The sequence below is a fragment of the Leuciscus leuciscus genome, assembly GCF_965113295.1.
Source record: "Leuciscus leuciscus genome assembly, chromosome: 16".
Taxonomy (NCBI): Eukaryota; Metazoa; Chordata; class Actinopteri; order Cypriniformes; family Leuciscidae; genus Leuciscus; species Leuciscus leuciscus.
Genome location: NC_138740.1, coordinates 21299957 through 21320696, shown reverse-complemented (window position 1 = coordinate 21320696; position 20740 = coordinate 21299957). Strand labels below are relative to the sequence as shown.

Here is a 20740-nt window from a genome sequence, read left to right as displayed (position 1 = left end):
GCGAGCTTTGGCGGCTGAGGGAGGGTTCCGGGGCCCGCTGGGCACGGCGCTTTTTACGGCGCGACGCCGCGGCGGGCGGGGGAGCAGTCTCGGTGAAGACGGCTAGGCGAGTCCTCAGAGTCGCCATTGCCATCAGCTCGCAGTGAGGGCATCCGCCGTCAGCGAGCGCGAGAGCTGCATGTTCCTCACCCAGGCAGGAAACGCAGATCACGTGGCGGTCCCCGTCGCTGAGTGTGGCTCTGCACGAGCCGCAGGAAGGCATCTTTAAAAAGACGCTAGCTCTTTTAGAAATGTGTGTCGCAGCGGCGACACACACACACAGAAATACAGTGTAATAAAGAGAAGGATATAAGCGCCGGAAAGCGCAGCAGGAAGGCAGGAAGGCGGCGCGGCCAGCGACTTCAGTGACTCGTCCCGCTGAAGGTGCTCTCTCTCGACGGCGCGGCTCCTAATCCAGCTCCAGCGATGCGTGTGCTTCGCTTGAAGGATGAAAAAATCAGATAATAGCTGCCTGCGAGCGATATTTATAGGCCTAGACCACGCCCATTTCGGCGGGACGTGACGCAGCGGGCGCGAAGTGCCCTGATTGGGTCTGACGTCACGCCAGGCCTCGCTCGATAGGCTGCTGCAGTTGCCGCAGAGCAGCCAATAGGCGCGCGAGCTGTCTCGCCTATGTCTGCATTGCTGCTGCAACGCGTTTTGCATTATTACAAAATTAAGGATAATTTTTGGCTTCAATATCTCGCGGAAAAAGGATTTTCCCCTAGCGTAAGATATCTTACGCAGTACGAGAGACCTCTCGTAAGAGAACTAGAAGTTCTCTACCACTGAGCTGATTATATCTTTTGTGGTAAGACATATACCATAAGCTTGGTTTCACAAGTTATTTGTATGAACACGCACACGAAGACAGAGATGCAAGCCTTAATGCCACCTATGTCTTAGTACATCATATTCACCAAATGTATCATATTTTAAACATGCAAAGTACTTTGTGTGCTGATAACAGTAATCTTTCACTGAGCTAAAAGTAAACTCTTGAAGGTAGATGTAGAAACAGCATTCTTTTTGCAAACTACATTGTTAAAACCATGTTGGTTTGAGGTGCAATAAAAATGCATACTAATCATGTAAAGACTCACATTTCTGCTTTTGAAAATTGGTCTTGTTCACATCCATCGCAAGTGCCTCAACATAACATAACTCTTTGCTTATTTTATGTCTTACATTAAAGGATGCCAACACAATATGAAATATTTCATTTGAAATATTACCAAAATTGTTTAGTATTTATCCTTTTTTTTTACTGAGGAAGTGATGTCATTTGGCCTAGAAAACCTTGCAATCCCATTATAAAACCTTATTAACAACCCTAAAGGCTGGAATACAGTAAACAACCGAGTTTCCCCTCGATTACTCAAAAGTTAGAACCAATCTGCAGATTATGGCCAGTTAGAGTTTAGTTTAGTTTAGTTTGAGTTTAAATTTTTAGTTGATTTTAGGGGGAAAAAAATTCAATTAATTGAATTGAATACACATATGACCCGGAGGGGGATGCATATGGGGAAACACTGGGGTGTCCAGCCGCAGGTGGAATATTTCAACCCCAGGGGTGGCAAGGTGGCTTGCAGAGGGAAAGACACATGCTCAGAGAGACTTACAGTGGAAATACACACATGGGGGTCGCCCAGAGGGGGGACCATGCACATGGTGGCACCTAGCAAATCGCGAAAGCTGCCAGTGGCATAACTCTGGCGTTGGTGTCAACAGCGCTGGAGGAACTCAGGGCCTGTGGGGAGGCTCACCTGAGGAGAATAATCGCACGTATCCCGTCCGTGGAGAGGAATGGCGAACAAGCAAAGACACCTGAGCAGAATATTGTATGATATCCATTTTTTTCAGTCAGTAAATTATGCCTAGAGTTTTAAAATCTGTAATAGTATTTATTTTTGTAGACACACTTTACTATAATTTACACTTAAAGAGATGTTTTAATTCATATGATAAACAATTCTCTTTTTACGTAGGCCTAACACAGGCTTGACTAGACTTTAAAAAAAAAAAAAATATATATATTTTTTAAACCAAAACAATTACAGCATTTCATGTGGGTCCATTTAAACAAAACTGGTTTGACAGCTTTCTCTAAACAAACGCCATGACCAGTAGAAGGAAACAAGATTATCTGGAAAGACCGTATGCCGTCCCCCAGACATAAGTGAGTGTTACATGCGATAATACAGAGACATATATCTAACGGCTGCTAGGAATAACAGCAACTTCCTCCTACATTCATTCCTTCAACGCAAGAGGTGAAGAGACATGGTGTCCGCAGGACGTCAAATCTTGGGCATATGCCTGGCTATGATCGGCTTCTTGGGAAGCATCGTCATCTGTGGCTTGCCCAACTGGAAGGTGACAGCATTCATTGGAGCCAACATTGTGACCTCGCAGAACATTTGGGAAGGTTTATGGATGAACTGTGTGGTTCAGAGCACAGGACAGATGCAGTGTAAGGTCTATGATTCTCTGCTGGCACTTCCTCAAGATCTGCAGGGCGCCAGAGCCTTGGTGATCATCGCCATCATCGCTGGGGTGTTTGGAGTCCTCCTGAGCATCGTGGGTGGAAAGTGCACCAACTTCGTGGACGATGAGGTGTCTAAAGCGAAGGTCGCCATCGCCAGCGGTATTATCTTCATCATCGCTGGAATTCTTGTCCTCGTTCCCGTCTGCTGGACTGCGAATACCATAATCAGGGACTTCTACAACCCTTTGTTGATTGACAGCCAGAGAAGGGAGCTCGGGGAATCGCTTTACATTGGCTGGGCTTCAGCCGGCTTGCTTTTCCTGGGTGGAGGTCTCCTCTGCAGCTCTTTCCCACCGAGTGAGGATGTTCCCAGTAATGTGAAGTATTCTCAAGCAAGGTCTGTGGACAGCAGCAAAGCTTATGTATAAAAAGTGTGAGATCAAATAAACAAAATTTTTTGAAGAGGAACTGATTTACATACAAATTTCAAATGTAATTTCTTCAAATGAATGCAGCTTAATGAAGTATTGGAATGTCCATTGCCACAAAATATAAATGCATTTATACGTGTTCATATTTTTTCACTGTATATTAATTCAAGAAATGCATGTGCAAAGGCTGCTGAAACGTTCATTAGGGTTATGCGCAACAAGGCTGAATTTATTTAAAAATGCAGTAAAACAGTAATATTGTGAAATATCATTACATTTTAAAATAACCGTTTTCTATTCTAAATCTATTTTATCAATTGAAAACCGATGATGTGTTCAATATTTTTGTGGAAACCATGATACTTTTTTCAGCATTCTGTGATGAAAAGAACAGCATTTATTTTAAATGTTTTTTTGTTTTTTTTGCAACAATGTAAAAGTCTTTACAGTCACTTTTGATCAATTTAATGCATCTTAATAAAACAATTGTACTGATCCCAAACTTTTGAACAGTAGTGTAATAATATACTCAATATATTTTTTCATTTCATTATTCTATATTAAAATGTCAAGCATGCTTTGTAGTTAATCTGTTCTTATATGCATCAAACTATGTCATTATCCAGAAAGTTATTTTCATAGTTTTGCCTCATATTATAGTTGGTAACCATTATCCATATGACATGTAGCAATGTGTACTTAATAAAAAATATTACTGAATGCAAACATTGTGACTAAGTGTGTATTTCCCTAAACAAAATATTAACTTTTTAATATAAAGCTATTAAGTGTTATAAAAGATCAAGATAGTGATATAAAATATCACTTTATAAATATTCAAAAATGATCAATAAATGTATAAATGTAAATAGTAAAGGTTTTTGCCAACATAAACATCTTCTGTTTATAAATGTATGCTTGAGTTTCTGATATTTTTTGCAACAGGAAGAGACCGACCTCACATTTTTTTCCGGTAGGTATTTTCCACAATATGCCACCAAGGTACAAGAAATGACTCAAAACTACTGTCAACTCTTAGGTATAATGACAGCAAAATCTAAATGTAATGAGCGATCTTTGCATTCTCTTCGTTGTTGTTTTAAGACCTCTAAAATTGTTTCCAAAAAAACATTGACTCATCATGTCAAGTAATTTGACACTATAAGCAAACAGGTGAGCAGCAAGATTGTGAATATGGCAACAATCCTGTTTGGCATTCAAATAATTAATATATAACTTTATTTCACTTTTACAATTTATAAACTTACTTGTTAGTCCTTTAAATTAGTAACCACACTTGCCTTACATTTTATGTGCAATATAAATACGTAAATGGCAATAAAGCAGTGAAATCATTCTTAAAGGTTATAGCTCAAAATTCTGTCATCATTACTCATGTTGTTTCAAACTTATGTGACTGACTTTCTTCTGAGGAACATATTTTGAGAAATGTATCAGTGTTTTTTTGTCCATACAATGCAAGTAAATAGTCACAACATTCTTCAAAATATCTTCTATTTTCTATTATGTAACATGGAAGAAAGTCAGTCATTCAAGTTCAAAAGGACATGAGGGTAAATTATTGCAGAGTTAAAATTTTTGGCCAATGTTTGACGGTCTTTTTAATATAAATAAATAATTATGGAATCAATTATGAACATTGTATGGGATATAGGGGCTGCCTCGGTGGTCAGAAAAAACAAAAGCGTGAGATCGAAACTGCATCTGGATCCCTGTAAACAAGTGACGCACGAACATCTGAGCCCTTTTCAGGAGTCCAACGCAAATTTCCATCTACACAGTTGCCCATCTACCTCTTTTTACATGACCCGCCCATTGTCCAAGGAATCTGGTTAGTCTGGTAGCAAGCGGGCTAATGGAGGCATGGTCTATTGAATTGCACACGCCTCCTCAGTCATTCTCTCTCTTTTTAGCATACAAACACCTCATCACTGTCACCAGAGCGAAAGCTGAGCTACAGACAGGAATGAGTGAAGAAGGAAATAAGGCCTTCAAAAAGGCTTTAACCGGTGAGAGGAACGAAGAAGCCTCAGTATAGCAGTGGACTTGTTTAATTGAACCCCAGCGAGATGCCTTCCCTTGGCATGCACATGTTGGCGAGTGCCTTGGCCTTACTGGGATGGACGGGAGCCCTCCTGTCCTGCATCATGCCAATGTGGCGTGTGACAGCCTTCGTTGGAACCACCATTGTCACCTCAGAGATCATGTGGGAGGGGATTTGGATGAGCTGCGTTATACAAAGCACTGGCCAAATGCAGTGCAAACCGTACGAGTCCACGCTCGCACTAAGCTCAGATCTGCAGGCCGCTCGGGCAATCACGGTGATGTCTGTCCTTTTAGGAGCAGTGGGCCTTGTTTTGGCCTTCATCGGAGGAAAGTGCACCATCTTCATGAGCAGTTCCAAAAGATCCAAAGCCAGAGTTGCCACAGCGGCCGGTGTGACGTTGATCGTCGCCGGAATTCTCTGCATCATCCCTGTCTCCTGGTCGGCTGGCATTGTGGTTAAAGCGTTTTACGACCCGCTGTTGACCAGTTCCCAGCGCAGGGAGATTGGCGCCGCCATTTATGTTGGTTGGGGTGCATCTGTTGTCCTCATGTTGAGTGGAGGAATGTTGTGCACCAGTATCTGCAAAGACAAAACAGAGGATGACAGAGGTCCTTCAGTGAAGTACCTGATCGTGCGCTCTTCGCAGGCAGGGTCCAGCAGGGCGGGCTCGCACAGGATGCGGCCCATCTCCGTGAGGTCGCGGCAGAGTGCCACTCCATCTGTGAGGTCCCAATGGAGTCAGAAAGCTCCACTGAATCAGGGCAGACCACTCTCCGCAGACTCCCACCAGAGCTGGCCATCAACTACAAAGTCCCAGCTTGCCAGAGCCGAATCAATGCCGGAGACTGAGCAAGGCAGCGGCGCGTGGACAAAGTCCCAGCTGATTGATGATGGGATGGATCAAATGCTGGGCCCCTCTGAACTTAGGCAAACTGAGGCATCTGAAAATGCTCCAAAGTCATACATTTGATTAAGGAGACACTGAAAATGCAAGATCTGCGTTGACTGAGGGACTTACATGCACTTGGACATTCATATACCTGCCATAGCACTGTGAATTAGGAATTACTGGTCAAATGAAGAAATAAAATTATGAATGTAGTGTCTGAATATTGTTATGTAAAATTGATAATGATCGCAGTTGCTTATTTTGATTTTTTTTTAGAGAATTGGAGGCACTTTAGGAAGTGCAGCTGATTGAGATGAAGATTTGCCCTGTTATTACACTCAGACCTCAGCAGTCAAGATTATTATTGTTGTTTTATAGTTCATTTTAATAGCTTTGATACATTTAGTCTTTGTATATATATTTGCACTAAATAATGTATATTCATGATTGTATGTGGTAAAATGTTTTCCTGTCATGTTATTAACATACATAATGTCATGAATAAAATGGCTGTCAGTAGTTAGCAGTTTTTTCTCATTTGTAATGTATATATAAAATATATATATATATAAAAAAAAACACTGACGCAGCTTCAACGAACATATGAAAATTCGTAAGTTTCATTCAGTGTGTTTTTTTAACCTGCTAAGATTCTAAAATGAACATATTTTGGGTTGAAACAGTCATATAAAAGCCCTGCTATGACCTTGGCCACACAGGTGATCTTACAGAAATGGACAATGGTTTGGTTCATAATACAAGAGAGGGAAAAGAACACTCTCTTCATTGTTAGCTATTCTTGTGTCAGCTCAAGCCCTGAATGAAACGGCAGATCTAGGCCAAACCGGTTCAACAGAAAGTATCTGTTTTGAACAGCTTTGCATGTTGTCAGGACACAGAGTGTTTAAAAAGACAGGACACAGAGTGTTTAAAAGACGGTGGAGTGTGCTATAGTGACGCTTACCATATAAAAACAACAACCAAAAATCTCAATGTTCTTCTGTTTTGCTTAAAAGCTAAGTTGAATTAGTTGTTACAAGTTAAGAAATATAAAGTCAACACTTCCTGAATGCCTTCAAGTGGAAGGCATGAATTCAGGCTGAATGCCCTTGTAATATTTGTTTAGTCAAAACAAACTTTTCTAGTATGCAAGCTAATAAATAAACAGTGAAATTTTGTAATCTGTTTATTTGCTTACACATGTACATTTATTTCTGTCTGTGCTTGAAATATTGTCTAAATGACATCAAATCAAATGTATTTTAATGGTCTCTGTTAAGTATTGATATATGCACATATAGAATAATGCAATTTCAACATCATAACACCCACAAATCATGACATTGGATTTCAACAACAACATTTTAAACTGGAATGTGTCCTGTAAAATATTCGTATTTATATTATGCACTCAAAAATCTAAACCGAACATTGTTTGTGTGTTTTATTTATGTCACACGGCACCAACGGAAATGGCAGCTTCAAAAGTCTAGCGGTCGGAGTATCGAGGAGTGGCAAACTGAAAGGTTAGATGTAATTTGGTAGATGGTAGATTTGTAATGAAACACCTCAGACATTTTCTCACGAAATCCTTTAGGTTCATGGACTTTACTTGAACAAAAACATTAAAGTGACTGCACTGTGTACAAGTTCCAGGTGAAATAATTTAGTGCCAAAACACATAGATAGATCACGTTTTGGCATTTGTCTTTGTTCTAGGTGCTTCTCTGGGGAACAAAAGTACTTTATAAACAAGTGATACTATGATTTATGAAAAAATGCTACCACCTGCTGGTGGAATAAGAATTCTGTAGAATAGCTGTGTGTGTATTACTGTGCAGATTTGGTCTAGCACTGGATTGCTCTTGTGTGATCCTAAAAACTTTTCTGATATAGATAAATAGCACCTGGAATGTACCCGCTGTCCTGTTCTGAAATAGCTCTCTCCCATTCCTCCACCTCAACAACAGTCACACGGCTCCATTTCTGCTCTTCCTCAAGTGCTTTGATCATTTTCTCCAGCTCAGCCTTGTACTCCCGGTTATCAGCGTTCCCTCTAGTAGTCATGCACACATAGCCGCCTGTTACACAGAATGATGGAGTTTAGGAAGACTCACGTTCTATATGCATACAAAATCTACAACAACGACATCACATCAGTCAAATCATTATATTGAATTAGACCAACTTAAAACACTTCATTAAAGTTCCTTAAAGGGATAGTCCACCGTTTTTTCATATTAAACTATGTTATTCCCTTAACCAAGACGAGTTGATACATACCTCTCTCATCTCAGTGCGTGCACTTAATCGCTCTGGCACGCGGCGACACTTTGATAGCACTCAGCTTAGCCCAGTATATTCAATGGTATCTAATTTAGAAGTGACCAAACACATCAACGTTTTCCCTATTTAAAAACAGTTACACGAGTAGTTATACGACCAAGTAGGGTGACACAAAATAAAACGTGGCACTTTTCTAAGCGGGTTAAAAAGGATAACTATAATGTATGGCGGAATAGCACTTTTGGGAATACTTCGACTCGGCGCAGTAAAAAGTCATGCCTGATCCTCTTCCCACTATTGACAGAAGTGAGAGGAAGAGGATCGGGTGTGACTTTTTACTGCGCTCATCCATAAACATTATTAGATCCATCAGCATGATGATAAGTTCCATAATTCCGCTTATGCGTCATCAACCAATGCCTTTGTTATTGTAGGGTGGGATCTTATGATTTCAAAGGTAGCTTGCTATTGCTAGCCTAGCTGAAAATTGCCTACCCTACCTTTAATTTTTCATATAGGTTTCGGCATCCAGGAAAAGCACAAGTACTGTATGTATAATTTTGATGAACAATACAACATATGTGTCTTTCCTACAACACTAAACATGCATTTAACTACATGCATGCATTTCGTGTTATTAATGTGAAATGCACAAGTTACCTGGTTTTGTAGCATCCCAGAGCTCTCTGATGACTGTCAAAGGCACCTGCCCAACGCTTAGAGCTCCAACAATTATAACAATATCATATGTTTCTGAGACAAAGGAGAGAATCAAGTCAAAAATGCAACAGTGCTAAGCAATTTAAATATCAATGTTTAAATAACAATAGCATGTTTTATTATTCAGATGATTAGTTATAACAGCTAAAACTTGGGGAATCAAAATGTGGATTCTTTATGTGCAGATTGTCCTATAGATTAAGCCAGCAGTATATTGAGCAGATTAATATTAACAATTAAAGTTCTGGTTTTAATAACATTACAGTATAGAACATTACATTAATGTGTAAGTTTTTTTTTTTTTTTTTTTTTACAAAAGTCTGAAACTGATAAATGACATTAAAACAGACACTACCAATGAAGAAATACAAATTAATCAGTTATATTTAGACAGTAAAATCACAAAACATTAAAGTTCACAGCGTAGTATGGTTCATTACCAGCTTCTACTGAAATTTCATCGTGACCAAGCAGGCACTGCTTAAGTTGCTGATAAAGTCCAGTTTTCTTTGCCAACTCCAGCATCGCCAAACATCCATCTACTCCAACAAAGTGATGGAACCCCATTTTCTTTAACTTTTCTCAAACAAATGGGATTAAGAAAATAAATGACATCACTCTTTGCATTAGCAAGCTTATCACATTCTCTTGTGCCCACCAGCATTCGAATAAAGCAATGCTTACATGTGCAGAGACCAGGCCTGTTCCACAGGCCACATCCAGGACAGGGGCCTTCTCTCTGTCACCTGTGAAAAATGAGCTCACACACTCAGCCGCTAACAAAGGGGCACGGTAATCCAGCAGCGCTACATCCTGAGAAAGCAACATTATTACAGATGAAATTGTTTTCAAAAAGGTACTAGGAAAATTACTCCTGCCTTAAGTTTACCTGCTCATAGTTCTCAGCCCAGGTATCATAGAAGCCAACCTTCTCCTGGGCCCCTGTGTTTTTATGAGCCGACAGGATCACATCCCTCACATCAGAAAAGGTCCGACTGGTGTTCGCCATTCCTTTAGGGAAAATTACACAGATTCAGTTACTCATTAGGGCAATTTCTAAGGAGAGAATATTTTTTGAAATCTTTACAAGGCAAGAGATAGGCTACTATAAACATTGCATGTGACATTTATATAAAGGTTAAATGTTTGGATAAAATTAGGATTTTATCTTTACATTTGGATAAAATCTTCTTCTAAAATGCATAATTGTAATGTAATTATAAAATGTAATCTACATATTGGCCTACCAATTTACAAACGCAAACTGAGATTCTGACACAATATTTGATCATAATACGTACAAAAGTATGATATTTCTTAATAAACCAACTTAATTAACAAAAAAAACTCAGTTCCACATTCAAATGCAGTTTATTTATTGAGAGAGTGGACAGAAATCAAATCACTGTAATACTACAAACTCCTTAAACTGCTATTCTATGTACCGGTAGAGGGCGGCAAAGAGAATCAACAACAAAGTGCTGCTAAGTGCTAACTCCCTATCCAACACATTCTACTCAAGAAAACACCAGATTTATATTCCACAACCGCCCAACTTACGGGTCAATAAGAAAATGGACGATTTTTAAGAGTTTTATACACTTTCCGACTCGTTTATAGTGATTTCCATGTACGTTAGGGAAACGAACCAAATACGGTTTACATTGTTGTGGTTTAGCAGAGAGACTGGAAACTCCGAGCCGTGGATTGGGCCTGTTTCAACACAACCTATTCAAGGTAACCTTAACTGATTGTTATTTAGCTGGTTTCATTCCCAAATCTTAAAAAAAAATTCGTAAATGATTTCTGTACCGTTTAAAGTGCCATTGCGCAGCTGCACACGGAGAAGAGTACTTTTTATGTCAGGATTTAAGAAAGAAACTCAAGCTCTGTGAAGTCGTATTCTTCATGCTAGCTCGCTATAACATGGAAGACTGTGTAAAATCTGACTCAAAAAGGGTGAAGACTAATAATATGTACCGTGAAAATGAATAGAAGTAGTTAATCTACGTAGTATTGTATGTGAACAAACAATTTATTAGCGTGTTAGCGACTTAACTTACCTGCGGTCTCATGCATCTAACGTTACCATGTGAAAGTAGCACTGCACTTATGATAGTGCATGCAATGCAATAAGTTAATTAATAATAAGTGTATGTATGTATATATATATATATATATATATTAGTTTTAACATATAGATTAATTGTTTTCCATTTATTTATTCTTTTAGATATTAGATATTCGTTTTAGATATTATCTCCTGTATATTTCCTCAGCTGTACATCTGTTGTTTTTAAATGTACTTTATGAGTAAATGTAAACTTTAAAATTTGCGAAATGTAAAATATTCTCCTGAGAACCCTAAAAAAGTTTTGTGATTTTTTTTTTGTGATATATATATATATATATATTTTTTTTTTACTATTTCCAATTTTTTGATTTCAGCCTTTAATCTAACCAAAATGTTTCATAAAGATGATTCTCAACTATGTTACGAAAAATAACCGAATGATATGATATACTGTTGTGTTTTACTCTATGCAATATGTGTGTAAACATGGCCATAAATGGGTAGTCCCGTTCTATACAATGTAGGTTATCTATGTATTGTATCTAATTTTGCATATTAATGTATTCTTGGGGCAACATGTAATGAAAAAAGATGTGTATTAATTGGAGTTATATGAACATTTTCATATTTCATAGGAACATATTGATATCATTTATTTCTCTATTTACTTGTTGTGTCTCCCCAAAATGCCTGATAAACATGCTGTAAGGCCTTGTCTATGACTGGGTCTCAGGGGGATATATTTTACTTGACTATTTTACAGTAGATCTTTATGTTTGCAGGTGCTTAAGAAGTCACAATGTCGATTTTGGGTCTAAAAAAGAAGCAACCAAAGACTTTTAAAGTCAAAGTCAGCACTATGGATGCTGAAATGGAGTTCAGTTGTGAGGTAAACATATGAACATGCATACCTATGTGTTTTTAATTCTGTGGCCTGTCCATTTTGTTACCATACCGTTTTTATGTTTATCTCCATCTTATAGGTCAAATGGAAAGGGAAAGATTTGTTTGACCTGGTGTGCCGGACCATCGGTCTGAGGGAAACGTGGTTTTTTGGCCTTCGATACACAGTGAAAGACACTTATGCCTGGCTGAAGCCTGATAAACGGGTGAGACGTGGTGGCAGAGCAGTGTGAACAAGTTCTGAGAATAATGTAGTTCTTACAGTAATATAGGAATACCCTGATGATGAGTTTGTTGGATTTTTAAATCCATCTAGGTTCTGGATCAAGAAGTTCCAAAGGACTCTCCGATAACATTTCATTTTCTTGCCAAATTCTTCCCTGAGAAAGTTGAGGATGAGCTTGTTCAGGAAATTACTCAGCACCTCTTCTTCTTACAAGTATGTGGGAGTTGTTCTTGTGAATTGAGCATGATTTCTCTCCTTTTCTGCTACAAAATCCTCTTTTGGTGTTTTGCAATAATTAATCTTGTTTTCTTTGAGCAGAGTTCTTCTAGAGTTAAAATGAAGTATCTTTTTGTTTCTTTACAAAGGTTAAAAAGCAGATACTAGATGAGGAGATTTTTTGCTCTCCAGAAGCCTCTGTTCTTTTGGCGTCATATGCTGTGCAAGCCAAGGTAGGTCTCCATATCAGTGTTTAATGCAAAAATGCATATAATTATATAGTGATTATTAAATATTTCCTTTTTGTCTTTTTTTCTGTAGTATGGGGACTACGATCCAAACTTTCACAAGCCAGGTTTCTTAGCTCAAGATGAACTCTTGCCTAAAAGAGTGAGTAAAGGCTGTACTACTTGAGAATTAACCAACGTTTGCATTCATTAAAATGACTTGTGTATTTGATTTATGTGTTTTATTTTCCAGGTGCTGATGCAGTATCAGATGACACCTGACATGTGGGAAGAGAAGATAACCGCTTGGTATGCTGAACACAGAAGCATCACAAGGTAAGACTGTGCATATCCTGTTGCGTCCATGTAAACTCTCTTCAACATGAAAGACCCGCTACATTTAATTTGTTTTTGTAGGGACGAGGCTGAGATGGAATATCTAAAAATAGCGCAGGATCTAGAGATGTATGGAGTTAGCTACTTTTCTATTACAGTAAGTCTCTTTTTTTCCCTTTATTAAAATATTCTCCATTTGTACTCTGCTTGGAAGAAAGCTGACCTCACACTTACTGAATGTTCAGTGGTGCACACTACATTTGGGATTTTGAAAATGAATGCTTCTCAAAACTGAGACTTTGAGATCACTTGGAAGGAACAATTTCCTCTTGGTATATTTTCGTATGTATTGTGTGTAGTTAGTTACCACAAAATTTTAGATGATGTACAGTTAAAGGAATAGTTCACTCAAAAATGAAAATGATCCCATATTTACTCACCCTCAAGCCATTCCTAGGTGTATAGGACTTTCTTCTTTCAGCCGAACACAATCAGAGTTGAACTATGCAGTTTTTTTTAGCTTAATTTACCTTAACTGAACAGCTTTGGAGTCATTGGAATGATTATATGACTTTTTTCGGGGTGAATGGTGGCCGTCTCACTTCCCCCTAGCGCCTGTGAGCGGAAAAAACACCCTTGCAACACCTCAGCGGCCTCAGCGTCAGGAAGTATCGAGTGATATCAGGTCTCGCGATGTAACGAATTGCTTTACGGCACTGCACTCAACATTTATATGCTAGCCTTCTGTGTATCATACATACCTCAGTGGACATGGCTCCGTGCCTTCGCCGGCTTCTTTGAAAACAAATGCTCATGACCAGAGGGGGGAGAGTCGCCAACAAATTTTTACGACAGTGTTGTCAAATATCTATTCCGAAGCTGTAGGGGGAGCTCTATAGAGAAACCTGCGAGAAAACAGCGGAAAAATTGCCAAAACTGCATAGCGCCGCTTTAAATACTATCTTCTCTCGTACATTGTTAGCGTGCAAAGCTGCCTCTCAGAATGCGATCACAAATTTGGGAGGTTCTTAAAGGTTAAAAGAGTTAAGCGCAATAAGCTGTGAAGAAGAACTCAATGCGGTGCTCGCACTGACGGACACACTGACGGGCGCATGACAATGCGCGCACAGAAAGCAGCGTCTCTCAGCATGCGATCACGGATCTCTTTACAAATATGGATACACGGATACACACAAACATATCAAAATGCCCATCGTGTGGAGTATTGTAAACAGTCGATTATGTCTCATGTGAAAGTAAACGGTTAGGTGTGGATGTGTATCAGTATATTGGATCTGTGCATTCAGTCTTAAATTGACAGTAGCCTAGTAAACCTGCTGATCTCTGTGCCATTAATGTTAATCAAACAAAAGGAAAAATAACTTGCTGCTCCTGAAGAAAAAATGTATATTTAATTCATAGAGTGAAGACTGTGCAGTATTACATTTTTTACATTATGATTATTCAATTTCTGTACTATTTCTAACTACATGTTAAATAAATCTATTGTACCTGAATTCACATTTTCGTTATATTGTATTTGTCCTATTGTCCTAAATAAAATAAAATAACAAAAATAGCTATATTATGATGTATATAGTTTTCGTGGAATAAAATTTATCATATCATGAAACAAGATTTTGTCCACCCCATGGATGCGCTTTTTGGAGCTTCAAAAACTCATTCACTATTCAATGCCATGACAAAGCTGGGAAGAGCCAGGATAGTATTTAATATAACTCCGATTGTGTTCGACTGAAAGAAGAAAAGTCATACACACCTAGGATGGCTTGAGGGAGAGTAAATTATGGGATTATTTTCATTTTTGGGTGAACTATTACTTTAAATCTCTGCTACTTTGGTTTTACACAGCAAAATAAGAGGGACACAGAGCTGCTTCTTGGAGTTGATGCTCAGGGTCTTCACATCTACTGTCCCAACAGCAAGCTCAGCCCCAACAAATCCTTCCCGTGGAGTGGAATCCGAAACATCTCGTACAGCGAGAAGGAGGTTGGGAGAGCCAAAAACAAAAATTAAAATCCAAAATTGGGACAAAATGATTCAAACATACCTTATGTCTCTTCTCAGTTTACTATCAAACCATTGGACAAGAAAAAGGAAGTTTTTAAATTCTACTCGTCTCAGCTTAGAGTTAACAAACTGGTGAGTTGCTTTTATGAGTGTTTCTGTAATAGCCTATCAAAATAGTTGCTCATGTCATATGTATATATTAGATATTACAGTTGTGTATTGGGAACCATGACCTGTTCATGAGGAGGAGGAAGGTGGATTCCATAGAGGTGCAACAGATGAAGGCTCAGGCCAAAGAGGAGAAGGCCAGGAAAAAGGTCTGTCATTTTACTTCCATTCAATAGTTGAATGTTTATTATCATTAACCTTCTTCATTAACGATAGAGCTGAGTGATATTGCGTATCTTATGAATCTTTATGAATTTAATTTCTATTATGCTAATCAAAGATTCATTAAATATAATGAACATTACAGCTATAAACATTAAAACAACAGAGGCTTAACAAACTAACTAACGCAATACATGTTTAGCTTCAGTATGGGCAGGATAAAGTACATTACCGTTCAAAAGTTTGGGGTCAGTAAGATTTTTGTTTTTTAAAGCAAGTACTTTTGTTCAGTAAGGGTGCATCTAATTGATCAAAACTTTGTTCATCAAAGAATCCTGAAATTGTTTCATGTTTTCTGCAAAAATATTAAGCAGCATAACCTTTTTCAACTAATAATAATAAGAGATGTTTCTTGAGCTCCAAACCAGCATATTATAATGATTTCTGAAGGATCATGTGACACTTAAGACTGAAAATTAAGCTTTCACAGGAATAAATTACGTTTAAATTGTAATAAAAAAAACGTTTGAATGGTAGTATACATGAATTAAACAGTTTTAAAAAAAACAATTATTTGTGTCATTTTTTATCTATATTAAAATGTTCGCCTCGTCTTGTATTATCTTGTGCCAGATCTCTGCCATTGGCTTTATATGTGTGTGTATATTTAGGTCGAGCGTCAGATTCTTGCGCGGGAGAAGCAGATGAGGGAGGAAGCGGAGCGGGCGAAAGAAGAGATGGAGCGTCGTCTGTTCCAGCTACAGGACGAGGCTCGAATGGCCAATGAAGCTCTTGTGAGGGTTTTGCTAAGCTTGAAAATTACTCTCTTTTCCCTGCCAGCTTGTAATATATGTCCTCAGAGCCCCAGCAGTATAAAAGTATGTGGTTCAGATATAAATTTGAGATGAACTGCAGAGCTATTAAGGTGTAAACCATTGTCCTGGACTCACATTAAAATTACATTCATGCTCTGACTGAGACTCCCTGAGCTTGATCCCGTAAGCCTCTCTCATTGGTCTCCCTTTCTGCAGCTGCGCTCCGAGGAGACAGCCGACCTTCTGGCGGAGAAAGCCCAGATCGCAGAGGAGGAGGCCAAACTACTGGCCCACAAAGCAGCTGAGGCAGAACAGGACAGGCAGAGGCTGGAGGTCACAGCCCTTAAAACCAAAGAAGAGAAGAGACTGATGGAGCAGAAGATGAGAGAAGCAGAACAACTGGCGGTTAAGCTCGTTGAGCAATCAGAGAGGAGGTGGGCCATTACAGTTGTCAGTCGTTGATACCAGTACCAGTGAAATGTCGTCATTCTGGATACTTATTTCACAGCAAAAATTATGTTAATGAACACACTTTTTAGTTCTAAATTTTAATATAAATATTAAAGGTAGCACTTTATTTTACAGTCCGGTTCCCCATGTGCATACTATGTATTAATTGTAGTTATTAAAATAACTGGGTAATAACTAGAACCCATGTAGTTACCTTATATTACTCAGTACTTTCTAAGGTAAGCACACTATATAAGTACATGTAAGTGCATGTACTGTAAAATATAGTGCAACCATATTAACAAAATAAATGAAAACAATGGTTTCAATTATTCTCTCGTATTAAAAGTTTTCAATTAATTATTCAAGTAAATAAATAAAAAGTAAATTACTCAATTTTTCTTCATTAAAAAAAGTTTTACACAAATAATATATTTGAAATTGAAAAATGCTCCGTTATTATACCAAAATATTTGACCTCTCTGTGCCATGATTGACCAATCAGAATCAAGTTTCACTGAGAGCCTTTTAATTAAAGAAGTTTAATTCTTGTCTTGTTTTTGTGGCGTTCAGACTGAAGGAGGCAGACCACCTGAAACAGGATCTGAATGAAGCTAAAGACGCAGAACGGAGGGCAAAGCAGAAACTCGTGGAAATCACCAAAACAACATATCCTGTAATGTTGCTATCATGTGTATCAAAAGTATTCTGCTGTTTATTGTCCACATAGTGCTTTTAAAACATGTCATTTGTGTCATGTGCTCAGTTAATAGCAGCATACTCTAGCCCTCCTCCACCCACTGGGCCAGAGAATCCAGATATGGCTGTAGACATGGGCGGCTCCATCCGAATGGACTTCAAAGACTCTGATATGAAAAGACTTTCGATGGAGATTGAGAGAGAACGGTAAACACTTTATCATGTTATATCTGAAAAACTATTGAAAAACGAAGCTGGATTCAAGCTGCTGTCTCCTTGTGTGTGTCTCAGGCTAGAGTACATGGAGAAGAGCAAACATCTTCAAGACCAGCTGAAGGAGCTCAAATCAGAGATTGAATCCCTTAAGCTGGAAGAGCAACAACAAGCTGGAATCTACAACCTCAGGAGTTACACAGAACCTTCTTATATTCCCCACAGCAATGTAAGAAACACTCACGCATACTGGTGCATAGTCATGTAATATCAAACAAACTATCTAAACCGTTCAGAAGTTTTTCAACAAACGCATATTAAATTGAACAAAAGTGACAGTAAAGACTTGAACAATGTTACAAAATGTTACATTTCTATTTCCAATTAATGCTGTATTTTGAACTTCATTCTATTCCTCAAACAATCCTGAAAAGTAAAATATTAAGCATCACAGCTGTTATCAACATTGATGCTAGTAAGAAATGTTACTTGAGCACCAAATCAGCATATTATAATGATTTCTGAAGGATCATGTGATTGGAGTAATGACTGCTGAAAATTCAGTTTCCCCCAGTTCTTTTCATGAAATGGTTCACATTCCCCAAAAGAATGTAACAATGTTCTTCTTCTGCCGTGTCCTCTCTGTTGCAGAGAAATTCTGCCTACATGGCTCAGATGGCCTTCTACGAGGAAGTGTGAAAGAACAATCCAGCCTCTGTTTCAGGAGCAGGAGGATCTGGAGGAACAGTTTGCAGCTCTCACTGAAGCATGCATGTACACCAAACCTCATATAGTGTGCTTCTAAAATTAATATATATCGTTCTTGTTTTTGAGTCAGCCAGTTTGGCTTTGTGTACACCTCAAGTCGTGTTTTACTAATACCACACATTGTTTGGCTCTTTCAAGCACATGAAACTGTGTTTGTTTGTTCACTTGCCAAAAATATGTGCCAGAAATGCAAGGTATTAAGGGATATTTCAGATACAGATAGTGCCTTCAGAATGATTAAGTAAAGAAATGATAAACAGAAGCATGTAATAAGGTTGTAATGCCACCAGAAATACAAGGACTTAAAAAGCATTACTATTACATTATCCTTCTATTCTTTTCCTATGGGATGCTTCATCAGTTTAACACTAGGTGCCTTTTACACATGCCACAGATAGTGGCTTTAACTACAATATCAGTCAATTTCAATAGATTTTTAAGTAATTGCATGTTTCAACTTTGGATTATGCTCTTTTTTTTCTGTGTTTTTGAATATGTGGATGATTGATATTTTCCAGTACACTCCAGTGCCTTTTGAAAAGGCTTGCACTACTCATTGGGCTGGATGATTCTCTACCCATGCACTCTTTCTCACGTTATGGGTTATACAGTCATATAACTTGCTTGGTGAGCGTGTCAGCTGTAACTACTCGTATCATTTTCAGGAACAGAGGTAGATTGATGGCCTTTCTGTTTAGAAATGTGCTGTGCTCATCCATTTTGGCAGGAGACTCGGACTCTTGAGTGTTTTTTTGAATCTGTGACAGTTTTTGATATAGTGATACACAGGCAGATTTATTGGTTTATCTACCGTTTTCTGTTCCTAAATCAACTGAAACTTGGATTTAGTGTTATGGTTGTGAGCCATGTTGACATTTCAGCACATTTACATCTGAGTAACATTTCAGATCTTGTTTTTTCCCCTTCAAATATTATGAGGATTTGTTCTGAGAATGTCAAAATGTCCTTTGTTTCAAAATGCCGTGTATGCAATTACACAGGACACATACATTTTGCACTCATTTTTTGAATGTTTTGAATGCTCTTGAGTATAAAGACAGTGAATTTGTTGCAGAGATGTTGGTTTGAGATAAATTAACCTGTGCGCTCATATAAAGGGATGAGTTGTGATGATAGTGGAGTTTTTAGGTTGTAATGCCTCATTATGTTACAGCTGATTGTATATTTATCAGCATGATATTTTTGCATCAATAAGAGACCAGCAAAATACATGCATTAAAATGGATTATGGAGCAATATCTTTTGTAAATACACTACATGCGTTGCTAAGTCATAGTTAAATAGTGGAAGACATTCCTGTTAACGTCAGCATGACTGTGCACACTAGCTTGAGATGTCTTAAGATAGAGTGACTTCACAAGGCAATTGTTCATGTTTTAATGAATGCCAAGTGCCCGGTTTATCTTTTTGATTTTTATTTGTTTCTGTTTGTCTTTATCCAGCTGCACCACATAAAGAATTTGTTTTTGGCATGAATTTCACAATGTCACAATCAACATGGATGGCTTTGACTTCCTTTCAGAGCACAAGCTGCCTTTAATGATGTGTGCCATGCATTCAGACACAGAATGTCCATGTGAATTGGACGTAAAGCAAGCTCATGTGCAGTGAATTGTAAACTGATGTACAAATAAACTGCAAAGATGCATTTAAGAGTTTTAAGGGGTGCTGGAACCCCATTGTGTTTGTACTGATTTTCTTCTTTTTTCTGACCTCCAAATTTGGCAGGATGGTCCAAATTGTGCGCCGCCACTCAGTCGCAAATAAATACACTTTTGAGTGGCACTAGGTGGCGCTATAATTAGGCAATTTGCTCTGGTTCTGAACCATGGAATCCTACAGGCCGTTTTGAATTTACTGTAAACCTATATTTTCGATCTCCTCCTAGGCCGTTGGTCTGATCTTCACCAAGTTTTGCACACAGCATCTAGGGGCAGTGGTGGCAAAAAATTATCAGAAGAATTTGGATATGTTGAAGCGTTGTTATGATATAAGCAAATTAGTTTGTTTGGTGATGTACGTAATGTCCAAACTTAATGAAATTTGATACACAGATGCCAAATCGCTTCAAAGTTGCATCTATAGTGGGCGCTACAACTGAAAATCCTTATAAGGTCATAACCGTATCTTCTGTGATGTTGAAAATGGGTATGCATCTTCTTTTATAAATATCCTAACGTATCCTCTAATATGACTTGGCTACATAAAAACATGACTCCCAGCAGCCAATCAAATTTCAGGGTCTAATAACGTCAAATCAAAATGACCTACTGTTATGAAAGTTAATATATTCACACACATCTTGTGAAAATGAGTATGTGTACCAATTTTTGTACAAATCGTCCATAAGGTGGTGAAATAAGCAAATTGATGTTTTCTCCACAACCGTGTGATAGAATAAAAATTCTTGTCTTTTTCTGAATCTTTGTTTTAAGTGTATATATCATATTGTTTATCTATAAAATACACCACATACATTATGATCACGTCTTACGACAGTAAACATTTTT

The 20740-nt window shown here is 38.2% G+C and overlaps 4 protein-coding genes across 5 annotated transcripts; 3 read left to right on the top strand and 1 right to left on the bottom strand.

The window, feature by feature from the left end:
* The first annotated feature begins 2195 nt into the window (after positions 1-2195).
* Positions 2196-3441, top strand: LOC309477325 (claudin-4-like). Its single transcript, XM_082140541.1, has one exon. It carries the CDS (start codon positions 2323-2325, stop codon positions 2953-2955), a length of 633 nt encoding a protein of 210 aa, XP_081996667.1. The 5' UTR covers positions 2196-2322; the 3' UTR covers positions 2956-3441.
* Positions 3442-4180: 739 nt separating this feature from the next.
* Positions 4181-6459, top strand: cldn30 (claudin 30). Its single transcript, XM_082140531.1, has one exon. It carries the CDS (start codon positions 5049-5051, stop codon positions 5994-5996), a length of 948 nt encoding a protein of 315 aa, XP_081996657.1. The 5' UTR covers positions 4181-5048; the 3' UTR covers positions 5997-6459.
* A 628-nt stretch (positions 6460-7087) lies between these two features.
* Positions 7088-14768, bottom strand: mettl27 (methyltransferase like 27). 2 transcript variants are annotated; one of them, XM_082140536.1, is made up of 7 exons: positions 14287-14768; positions 13344-14240; positions 9811-9932; positions 9606-9734; positions 9362-9497; positions 8862-8954; positions 7088-7996 (listed from the first exon to the last, which is right to left on the bottom strand). In XM_082140536.1, exons 3-7 carry the CDS (start codon positions 9928-9930, stop codon positions 7791-7793), a joined length of 684 nt encoding a protein of 227 aa, XP_081996662.1. In that variant the 5' UTR covers positions 9931-9932; positions 13344-14240; positions 14287-14768; the 3' UTR covers positions 7088-7790. The 2 variants fall into 2 exon arrangements, with proteins under 2 accessions (XP_081996662.1, XP_081996661.1); XM_082140535.1 differs by lacking the exons at positions 13344-14240; positions 14287-14768 and adding an exon at positions 10985-11060.
* Positions 10371-19885, top strand: nf2b (NF2, moesin-ezrin-radixin like (MERLIN) tumor suppressor b). The gene is made up of 17 exons (XM_082140527.1): positions 10371-10658; positions 11778-11884; positions 11979-12104; positions 12215-12337; positions 12490-12573; positions 12662-12730; positions 12821-12903; positions 12985-13060; positions 14776-14913; positions 14992-15066; positions 15138-15251; positions 15936-16058; positions 16296-16513; positions 17103-17205; positions 17296-17435; positions 17520-17670; positions 18093-19885. Exons 2-17 carry the CDS (start codon positions 11795-11797, stop codon positions 18138-18140), a joined length of 1761 nt encoding a protein of 586 aa, XP_081996653.1. The 5' UTR covers positions 10371-10658; positions 11778-11794; the 3' UTR covers positions 18141-19885.
* Positions 19886-20740: the final 855 nt, after the last annotated feature.

Excerpts from the sequence above, each read along its gene's own strand:
- LOC309477325 (XM_082140541.1), top strand. The coding sequence starts at position 2,323 with ATGGTGTCCGCAGGACGTCAAATCTTGGGCATATGCCTGGCTATGATC.
- cldn30 (XM_082140531.1), top strand. The coding sequence starts at position 5,049 with ATGCCTTCCCTTGGCATGCACATGTTGGCGAGTGCCTTGGCCTTACTG.
- mettl27 (XM_082140535.1), bottom strand. Across the intron at positions 9,498-9,605 it reads CAGGCCTGGTCTCTGCACAT|TTAAAGAAAATGGGGTTCCA; the intron begins GTAAGCATTGCT and ends GTTTGAGAAAAG. Across the intron at positions 8,955-9,361 it reads TGAAATTTCAGTAGAAGCTG|AAACATATGATATTGTTATA; the intron begins GTAATGAACCAT and ends CCTTTGTCTCAG.
- nf2b (XM_082140527.1), top strand. The coding sequence starts at position 11,795 with ATGTCGATTTTGGGTCTAAAAAAGAAGCAACCAAAGACTTTTAAAGTC. Across the intron at positions 15,067-15,137 it reads AGCTTAGAGTTAACAAACTG|ATATTACAGTTGTGTATTGG; the intron begins GTGAGTTGCTTT and ends TGTATATATTAG. Across the intron at positions 15,252-15,935 it reads AGGAGAAGGCCAGGAAAAAG|GTCGAGCGTCAGATTCTTGC; the intron begins GTCTGTCATTTT and ends GTGTATATTTAG.